This window comes from Bison bison, unplaced genomic scaffold (assembly GCF_000754665.1).
Source record: "Bison bison bison isolate TAMUID 2011002044 unplaced genomic scaffold, Bison_UMD1.0 scf7180017864495, whole genome shotgun sequence".
Classification (NCBI taxonomy): domain Eukaryota; kingdom Metazoa; phylum Chordata; class Mammalia; order Artiodactyla; family Bovidae; genus Bison; species Bison bison.
The window spans coordinates 8,057,708-8,067,949 of record NW_011495054.1 but is presented as its reverse complement, the minus strand read 5'-3'; the positions used below and the strand labels follow the sequence as shown (position 1 = coordinate 8,067,949).

General features: G+C 49.9%; 1 protein-coding gene across 6 annotated transcripts in view; it reads left to right on the top strand.

The window, feature by feature from the left end:
• WSCD2 (WSC domain containing 2) overlaps positions 1 to 10,242 on the top strand; it is a 115,836-nt gene that overhangs the window by 69,997 nt on the left and 35,597 nt on the right. For 5 of the 6 annotated variants that reach the window (XM_010828691.1, XM_010828690.1, XM_010828689.1 and 2 more), the window contains one exon: positions 6,367 to 6,481. The exons of the other annotated variant lie outside the window; for it this stretch is intronic. In XM_010828691.1, coding sequence (XP_010826993.1) covers positions 6,367 to 6,481 — 115 coding nt within the window. The remainder of the gene's footprint in view (positions 1 to 6,366; positions 6,482 to 10,242) is intronic. 6 annotated transcript variants of the gene reach the window in all.

Here is a 10,242-nt window from a genome sequence, read left to right as displayed (position 1 = left end):
ATATGAGCAGGAATTCCAGGAATGCAATTTCCTGCACAAGGAAGCCCAGATAGCCCTGGAGTGATCCTCCTGAGGGACAACTTTCCAAGACAGTGAAGAGTCCCCAGCAGGAAAGTAACTGTTTCTCTTTTCCACAAAGAGATCAACCTTCTGGTCAATTTTTTTTTCTTACAGTCAATTTTAAAAATACCCCTGTAGGGACTTCCCTGGTGGTCCAGTGGCTAAAACTCCATGCTCCCAATGATCGGCCAGGTCCGATCCCTGGTGGGAGAACTAGATCCCGCTGCAACTAAGAGTTAACCTGCCTCAGCTTAAAGATGGGCTTCCCTGGTGGCTCAGTGGTAAAGAATCTGCCTGCCAATGCAGAAGACACGGGGTCAATCCCTGGTCCGGGAAGACCCCACATGCCATGGAACCACTAAGGCCATGCACCACAACTACTGAAGCCTGTGCCTAGAGCCTGTGTCCCACAACAAGAGAAGCTACCACGATGCGAAGCCGGAGTACCGCAACCAGAAAGAAAGCCTGCACAACAGCAAAGACCAAGCACAGCCAAAAATAAAATAAATAAATAAATTTCTTTCCAAAAGAAGAAAAAGGTCTCGTGTGCTGCAACTAAAGACCCAGAGCAGCCAAATAAATAAATAGTTTTTAAAAATATCCCCATATTGGTGTTCAAGGGCTGCTATAGCAAAGTACCATGAACTGGGTGGCTTGAAACAACAGAGATGTATTACCTTGCAGTTCAGGAGGCTAAAAGTCCAACATCAAGACGGGCTCTCAAAGCCCCTAAGAGGGAATCCCTTGCAAGCCTTTTCCCCAGCTTCTGGCATCAGTGGGAACTCTTGGCCTTCCTTGCAGCTGTAAAACACCAGTTGTTGCCTGTGTTTTCACACGGTCTTCTCCTTGTGTCTCTGGGACTTCAGAGAGCTGCTTGCCGCTTTCTTATAAGGACACCAGTCATGTTGGATGGGGACCCACCTACTCCAGTATCACCTCATAATTAATTACATCAGAAGTGACCCTATTTCCAAAGAAGGTCACATTCTGAGGTACTGGGCTTAGGACTTCAACTGATCTTTTTTTTATGAGGGGCACAGTTCAACCCAAAATACCTTTATGTTGGTTTTCTTTTTTTTTAATTTTCATTTCATTTCTTTGGCTGTGTCCGGTCTTGGCTGTGGCACGTGGGATCTTCCTTACATCATGTGGGATCTTTGGTCACGGCGCACTGACTCTGTAGCTGTGGCATGGGCTCAGTGGTCGCAGCAAGCAGGTACTTGGTTGCCCCAAGGCACGTGGGATCTTATTTCCCCAACCAGAGATTGAACTTGCGTCCCCTGCACTGCAAGGAGAATTCTTAACCCCTGGACCACCAGGGAAATCCTACACACTTATGTTTTATTTCCACTTTTTAGGCAGGACCTTGAGTACTACAGCCAGCCTACTTGCAATGGCAGGATTAGAACCCAGATCTGGTAGACTCTGAAACTGGTCCTTGAGGACACTGTAATACCTCCTGTCTGCAAATCTGCTCACAAACAATAAATAAGAGGAATACAAATTAGCACATGTTTAGCTATCCTCTTAACAAATTACCTTTATTGAAGAGAACAACGTTGCTTGAAAAGGAAGATTAATTGAAGCAAAAGAGGGGGAAAAAAGGACAGGAAAGGGGGAAAAATAGTCAGGAAAGCTCTTTTCCAGATGCTTGTGTTCTCCTGGGCTCACCCCTCACTGGTTTCCACGCTTGAGATAAATAGCAAGGCTGGGATGGGACTTTGCCATTTCAGCGATATTCGGATGGCTGCTCCGACGAGCTGATAGATTGTATGAACTCAGCCATTAATTCACCCTCGAGTGGCCTGTGAATTTTGTCCCTGTTTTACATACCCGACCTCCCCCTCATCTCCGGGAGATTCTGCCACTGCAGCAGAACTTGAGGAAAATCAGAAGTGGGTTGGATGGTAGCCCACCCCCTCCCACCCCGTCACCCCACCATGAGCTTATCTCTAACTGGGCGATAGAGCTCCGGCGACAGGGTTGCCGGTCGTGTTGGCCACAGCCTGCACTGAGGGTCAGGAGGGAAAGAGTCACCAGCCCTTCCTTGCCCAGGGCAAGGAGGAAACAGATTCAGTATCCGTTTCCTGACCCAAAGAGCTCAGCCCATCCGTCAGGTCACAGTATATAGCATGCCCAGGCTTCTCCAGAGCAGCTGTGAAGGGGACTGCGAGTCCCTTTTTCCCTCCTGTGGACAGAGGAAGAAGAGGAGGTTCATCTGTTCCCACATCAAGTCTTTGAGCTGCTGTTGTGTGGGTCATCTCAGCCTGTTGCCTGGTCTGGTGGGAGGGTTAGGGAAGGGATGGTACAGCATTTAAAAGCCCAGGCTTTGGGGCAGATGGACCTATGGTCAAGTATTAACTCCTCTTCCAAAAGACCCTCCGTCTCCCATCATCCCTCCAGGAAGGTCTCTCTGGCGGGATGGAGAAGCCTTTCTCCCAAGCCGAGACTAAGTGTGGTACACAAGAAAGGGCAGCCTAAATAGGGACATAGTCTGGGCTCCCCCAGCTGGGTGGACTCGAGCAACTTAGCTCGGCAGTCAGCATATTAGTCAGTGCTCCTGTGATGGCAGGTGACAAAAAACCCACCTTATATCAGCTTCAGCCAAAGAAGAAAATGTAGTGTGTCTTGTCCCCAAACTACCGAAGAGCCTAGGTTGTCAAATGAATGAATTGTGCCATTCTCTTCCTAACTCTCATCTCTGCTTGCTTCTGACTTAGCTTGGTTCTCCTGCACAGACTGACTTTGTGCCAGGGATCTTGGCTGTTGGTAATTCTGGGCTTAGAAAATACCAGTATCACAACTCAAGGGAGACAGGCTTCTTTCTCCCAGCTTTAATCTAAAAGAATCCAAAAGGTAGGTCCTGTGTCCTTCCCCGGAGCCATCAATCACTGGCTGGTGGCAGGTGCAATATGATCGGCTCTTCCAAGGTCAGCGTCTCCCCAAGATGAGAGCAGGTAGGGGCTCCCCAGGTGGCACTAGTGGTACAAATCCGCCTGCCAGGGACGGAGGCGCAGGTTCCATCCCTGGCTCGGGAAGGTCCCCTGGACAAGGCAATGGCGACCCACTCCAGTAGTCTTGCCTGGAAAATCCCATGGACAGAGGAGCCTGGCAGGCGGGCTACAGTCCATGGGGGTTGCAAAGAGTGGGACGTGAGTGAGCATACACACGTGTGTGCAACAGAAGAACACAAGGACAGGGTGCTTTGAAGGCACAAAGAGTACCAGGACAGCCCACCCATTCACCCGTGTGTACATATGCTCACACACCTATTAATTTGATTATAAAACTCTCATCTAACACAATCCAAAATCCCACCTATAGTCAAATGCACCCACCCTCACCCTCTGGCGAGACCACCCATGGTCATAGTACTTCCAGCTCCAAGCCCAGCATTTCTGGGTTGTGAGCACTCATCTCCCTCAGGACTCAGTGTGGCACCTTATGATCCTGAGGCCTGTGGATCAAATGGAAGTGAAGCCTCCTCAAATGTACAATGGCTGGAGGACAGATCTGGGCTTAAATTTGAAGCGAGATGCTTCCAAGCCATAGGCACACAGACAGACTGCATCATTTCGAATTCTACTTAGAAACAAGTAAGATGGAGTAACATGAGTGGGGACCAGCCAGAAAGCATATACGTATGCCAGATACAAAGATTCACTTCTAAGACAGGGAGATGGGACAGTCATTAGGATCAGTCTCTTCATCTATAAGATGGATTAATAAGAAGGGTGTGAGGACCAAATCTTTTTAAATGAGGAATGGCACATAGTAGACAGCACATAGTAGGTACTTGATGCATATTCTCCCTCTCACACACACACAGCTTTTGACCTGATGACAATGACCTCATTCTGGCAAAATAAACAATGGCTCCCTCCCTTTCCCTTTCCCTTCCTCTCCTTCCTCCTTTTTCTTTCTCCTCCTGCCCATCCTTGGACACTCTGTCCTCTAGTGAACTATTGAACTAAGGTTACTTGCCAACCATGGCCCATGGAAGTTCTCTCTCCCAGCCCAGATGCAAACTTCACACACACACACACACACACACACACCCCTCCCCGGGCCATGCTTCCCTCTGTGACACAGGAGAGTCATCCATTGTTGAACAAGCACAGGGACAAGATGTCGGCTTTTCCAGAGCTGTCACCGTCTGACGTCCCTGCTCCAGGGAGGCAATGTTTCTTTTAAAGATGGACTGTTTTTAGTTGACCAAATCACCTCTGTCTTATGAAAGAAATTCAAGGTGATCAGGGTTGAGACACATCTCCAGCGAGGCTGACAAATTCTGCACCTCCTAGGGCGGCGTTGAGGGGACACGATTTCTCCTTAACGAGCCTGTATCCTCTGCTAGACCCTGTTCTCCATCATGAGTTGGGGCAGGGGAGTGGCGAGGAGCCCACAGTTTAAATAGACAGCAGCCTAGGCCTCAACGAGATCAAGTGGCATGTAGCATTTTCCTCAATCATTCTCCAGGAGGGCCATTTAATTCCAAGGGCTGGCTGGGTCCTCAGGCTCACCTCCAGTGACTCCCAAATGCAAGAGCACTGGGTTGGGGTCCGATAGACCTAAATTTAAATCTTTATTCTACCATCAGTTAGTTTCAGGTCTGGGACAGCTCACTTCACCTTTCTGGGCCTCTATTCAATCATCTAAGAACAGAGTCTAAGCATGCCAGGAGCCACTGCACCTGGGTCATTGCAAAGGTCCCCGGATCCAAAGAGAAACCAGAGGGACTTTCCTGGTGGTCCAGTGGCTAAGACTTCGCCTTCCAGCACAGGGGACGCAGGTTTGATCCCCAGTCGGGGACAGGAGCTCTAAGATCCCACATGCCTTCCGGTGAGAAACCAAAACATAAAACAGAAACAATATTGTCACACATTCAATAAAGACTTTAAAATGGTCCACAGCAGGAAAAAAAAAAGTCTTTAAAAAAAGAAAAAGCAGAGAGAAACAAGGAGGGCAGTAGTTCAGAACATGGGCTCTGAAGCCAGGTTGCCTGGGTCCAAACCCAGCCCCATGGGTATAAGCTGTGTTTCCTTGGGCTGCTGACTTAGCCTCTCGGGGCCTCAGTTTCCTCTTCTACATTGATGGGGAATATTAATAATTCCCTCACAGGCTCATTCTAAGGATCCACAGAGACAGTATGAGTAAAGCACTTAGCAAAGTGCATGTCCAAATTAATAATGATTGTAAGAACCCACGGGAAAAGCCTTGATAGACTGTAAAGTACCGTCTTCATGTACTATTTACCATGACGTGTAAGAACACACGTACTAATCTAAGAAAACTAAGTGAATGGTGTATCATTGGATGGTTGTTTAACATAAGTCAAGATTTTCCTCCGAGGGACTCCCAGGGTGGTCCAGAGTTTAAGACTTTCCTCTTGCAGTGCAGCGGGTGTGAGTTCGGTCCCTGGTTGAGAAGCTAAGATCCCACGTGCCTCACGGCCAAAAACCCAAAACAGAAAGCAGAAGCCATATTGTAGCAAATTCAATAAAGACTTTATAAAAATGATCCACATCAAACAGAATCTTTAAAAAAAATTTTTCCTTCTGGATGAAAGCCTTTACCTTGGCTCACAAGGTGGGAAAAGTGGGAAGAACTTCAAACAGCGCCGTGAATGGCTGGTTTCTTATCCCACTCACCTTAACGACGTGCCTATTATATGCAAGACCCTGTGGAGGACATGTTTATGCAGATAAGTCCATTTTAACCTCACTGACCCGATATTTTCATCCCCACAGTGAAGGAAACTGGGCCTCAGAGAGATTAAGCGGCCCAAATGCACTGGGATGTCCCCAAAGTGAGACAGTGATTTGGATATTGAGGTGTCCAAGTCCAGTGTTCCTTCCAAGAAAAAAAAATGACCTTAAATCATCTTGTAGAAATGACGGCAGGCTGTGAACGGATCAAGCTCTTCAGAGCTGTCTTAATAAGAGTCCCGTGTGCTTGGCGCTTAGGGAATGAGGCTAGCTCGGGTTGCTGGGTGCCCAGTTGCCATCAGTAGAGCCCAGGGGTGTGCCCTTAACCCTGGCTATGCAAGGTCCCTTCCTCCCCTCTGTTGGCCTCCAGGGCCCACAGCCTTACCCACGGGACTCCACTGCCCCCGTAGACCAAGCTCTGCCAGTGCACACAAGTTTCAGGCTCTCTTTTTTCCACTTTACTGCTCAGAGGAAGGAACTGGTACCAAGAGGTCAACAAAGCCACATAGCCAGAGGCATACTCGTCACTTCTGAAACGCTTTCAGCTTTGTCTCCTTCCCCCACCACCCCAGATCTTACTTTTCTCATCTTCCCAAAGCTAAGTACATCGGCTGCTACCTGGATGACACCCAGAGCCGGGCCCTTCGAGGCGTGTCCTTTTTCGACTACAAAAAGATGACCGTCTTCCGTTGCCAGGACAACTGTGCAGAACGGTAGGGTCCCAGGCTCCCTGCATTCAGACCTCTTCTTTCGCAGCTTCCTACCTGTGGTGGTCTTTCTTTTTTTCCGTGGGAGGGCATATGAAGGATGGACAATGTGACTTTAAGGGAAGGGTGAGGCAACGGTGTGTGTGGGGGGGGGCATGCGTGTGCACATTCTCTTGCCTGAAAAATCCCATGGACGGAGGAGCCTGTCTCATGGACACTGGAGATCAAGAGTAGGGAATTGGTCTGTAGGAATCTGTGTGCAGTTATGTGAGGCTGTGCCTAGGTGTGAGTTTACAGTGTACACTCTGCAGAGTGATATGTTTGTGAGCTTAATGCCAACATCGAATTGCCTTTAAATAATAGTGGCTGTGAGTGCTGGAGTCTCTGTGGATATGCTGGCAAGGGTCCAGAATTGTGGGGAAAGCACGAGTGTTTACGTGCTGGCGAGTGTGAGTCTGTGGGCGTGAGGCTTGTGAGATGCCTGTGGGAAAGCTGAGGTGGGAGCCTGCAATCAGGGATATTTCGTGGTTCCCCAGTCAAGAGACTGTTCGTTCCTGCCCCAGGGAGAAACACTCACCTGTCCAGGCAATGTTTTCCAATCTAAGGAGAAAACAATGTTCTCGATGAGAACAGGCCCTACGGGGAGGGAGCTGACGTTTAGAGAGTAGATAGACCCCACGGGACGGCGAGGGGGGACCCTGGGGCCAGGCCTGGGAACAGCCCTGCTGTCCGGGAGGCACCGAGCAGTGAGCAGACCTGCCCTCCCCCATGCCCTGGGACCCCGGCCCGTGGCGGTTTGTGGGAGGCCTCTAACATGCTGACCTTCAGACTCGAGCCTGATGCCTCTGGAGGTCACAAGCTCTGGAAGAGCTTGGCTGCATGGCTGGAGAGGAAATGGGCAAGTGGGTGGCCAAGGGACCCTTCCCTCTCTCCCTGATTGGGAAACACTGTCCACTTTATAATCAGCTTCCAGAACAGTCCACCATCAAAATCCTGAACACAGGACCACCTTCAGCTTAGGAGAGACTCCCAGCTGTCTAGGATATTGATTGATTAATTTATTTATTGGACTGTGGGGAGACGGAGGTAAATGGCAGGGCATGGCCTCAGAGGGGTCTTGTGGGGGCTGAAGAGTTAGTATTTGCCAAGCAAATGTTTGAGAACAGCGCCTGGCAGACGGCACGTGTAAGCTCTTGCTGTTCTGCGGCCCAAGCCTGCTCATGCTTCTGTCCCCCGACTAGCTGGGGAGCCCCTTGGAGGCAGGGCCTTGGCTGACTCACCTCTGGCTCTATCTGGAAGCACGTGTGGGCTGCCAACAAGCGTGTGAGGAACCAAACTGAACTACGCAAGTTGATCTGACTCATGTTCTGAAGCTCAGTCTTGGCTGTCGCCTCCTGAGAAGTCTCTCCTGGCACCCCAGGCATGTTGGGCGCCTCCTGCATTTCCACCATCAGCGATATATCCCATCTCACGCTCATCTCACTGTGCAGCCCTTTTCTAGTTATGTGCTTGTCTCTGCATCCAAGCTGTGAGCTCCAGGACGCGCGTGTCAGCATCAGCCAGGACGTGAAAGTCGCTGTCGTGTCCGACTTTTGCAACCCCATGAACTATACAGTTCATGGGATTCTCCAGGTCAGAATACTGGAGTGGGTAGCCTTTCCTTTGTCCAGGGGATCTTCCAAACCCAGGGATTGAACCCAGGTCTCTGGCATTGCAGGCAGGTTCTTTAACAGCTGAGCCACAAGGGAAGCCCAAGAATACTGGAATGGGTAGCCTATCCCTTCTTCAGCAGATCTTCTGGACCCTTGAATCGAACCGGGTCTCTTGCATTGCAGGCAGATTCTTTACCGAGCTATCAGGGAAGCTCACCTGAGATCTTTCAAAACAAACTGCTGGGCCCCACCCCATCCCCAATTTTCGATTTGCTGGGTTTGAGGTGGAGTCCAAGAATTTGCATTTTTAACAAGTTCCCAGATGATACTGGATGCTGCTGGTCCCCGGACCATGGTTGGAGCCCCGCTGCTCTGACTTTCACATCCAGCTGGGAAACTTTCAAAGCTCCTGCTGTCCAGTAGTGGTCCTTCCATCAGTGCATCCAGTTATACGTGACGGGCCCAGGGACACCTGAGAACCAAGGCTTCGGAGAGACAGAGAGGTGGAAGAAGGAGGCTGACCCAGCCCCAGGATGCCCAGATAGTTTAAGATGCTCCTGCTGCATCTGCAATTTGTTTTGGGGGCTCCAAAGTCACTGCAGATGGTGACTACAGCCATGAAAACTACAGCAAGCAAGATGCTTGCTTCTTGGAAGAAAAGCTATGACCAACCTAGATAGCATATTAAAAAGCAGAGATGTTACTTTGCCAACAAAGGTCCATCTAGTCAAAGCTGTGGCTTTTCCAGTAGTCATCTACGGATGTGAGAGTTGGACTATGGAAAGCTGAGAACCGAAGAGTTGATGCTTTTGAACTGGTGCTGTAGAAGACTCTTGAGAGTCCCTTGGACTGCAAGGAGATCCAACCAGTCCATCCTAAAGATCAGTCCTGAATATTCATTGGAAGGACTGATGTTGAAGCTGAAACTCCAATACTTTGGCCACCTGATGGGAAGAACTGACTCATAGGAAAAGACCCTGATGGTGGGAAAGATTGAAAGCATGAGGAGAAGGGGATGACAGAGGATGAGATGGTTGGATGGCATCACTGACTTGATGGACATGAATTTGAGCAAGCTCCAGGAGTTGGTGAAGGACAGGGAACCCTGGCGTGTTGCAGTCCATGGGATTGCAAAGAGTCGGGCACGACTAAGTGACTGAACTGAACTGAACTGCATTTGCAAGGAGATCAAACCAGTCAGTCCTAAAGGAAATCAACCCTGAGTATTCATTGGGACGACTAATGCTGAAGCTGAAGCTCCAATAGTTTGGCCATCTGATGTGAAGAGCTGACTCAATGGACATGAGTTTGAGCAAACTCCAGGAGACAGTGAAGGACAGGGAAGCCTGGTGTGCTGCAGTCCATGGGGTTGCAAAGAGTCAGACACAACTGAGCAACTGAACAACAATTGCATCTGCCCAGGTGACCCTGTGGTTGCATGCCACCCTGAGTAGTTGAGATGTTCAGAGACATGAGTCTGGGTGGGTCTGTGTCTCCAGCTAGCCCCCGGAAGGCATGAGCTGACACCTCCTGTAAGTCCAGTCTTGCAGGACCAGTAATTTGCAGGCTGCCCCCCGCCCCCAGGAACCTTTCTCAATTCTGGAACATGCCTCAGAGAATGCAGTGGGCAAGAGGGCTGAGCAGAGGTTGTCCTACTCCCCTCCCTGCCACCACTTCATACCCACCCCTGGAGCCAGAACAAGCAATTCCCTTCTCATCTGTTTACAGACGGATCCTTACCAAGAGTCCTTTTTAGGAAATGATTCCATAGCTGTGAAAAAAAAAAAGGAAAATGTTGCAGTGCCTGGATTTCTTCTTTGTTTTAAGGAAAGGAGTTTTTTACTTGGCTGGATGTGTGACCTTGGTTTTCCAGAGAGATGTGAGAGTCCCCTGCCCCCTCTCCTGGGCCCGACTTCTCTCAGGGGACATAGAGGTATCACCCCTGGGTGGTGTTTCCCGGAACAAAGGGGTTAGACTCTGCACCCATGCTTGGCTCCTGGCTGTGGACAGGGAGACCGGAGAGTAGGGAGGGCAGAGGGACCACAGGACCGACCCATGCTTGGCTCCTGGCTGTGGACAGGGAAGACCGGAGAGTAGGGAGGGCAGAGGGACCAC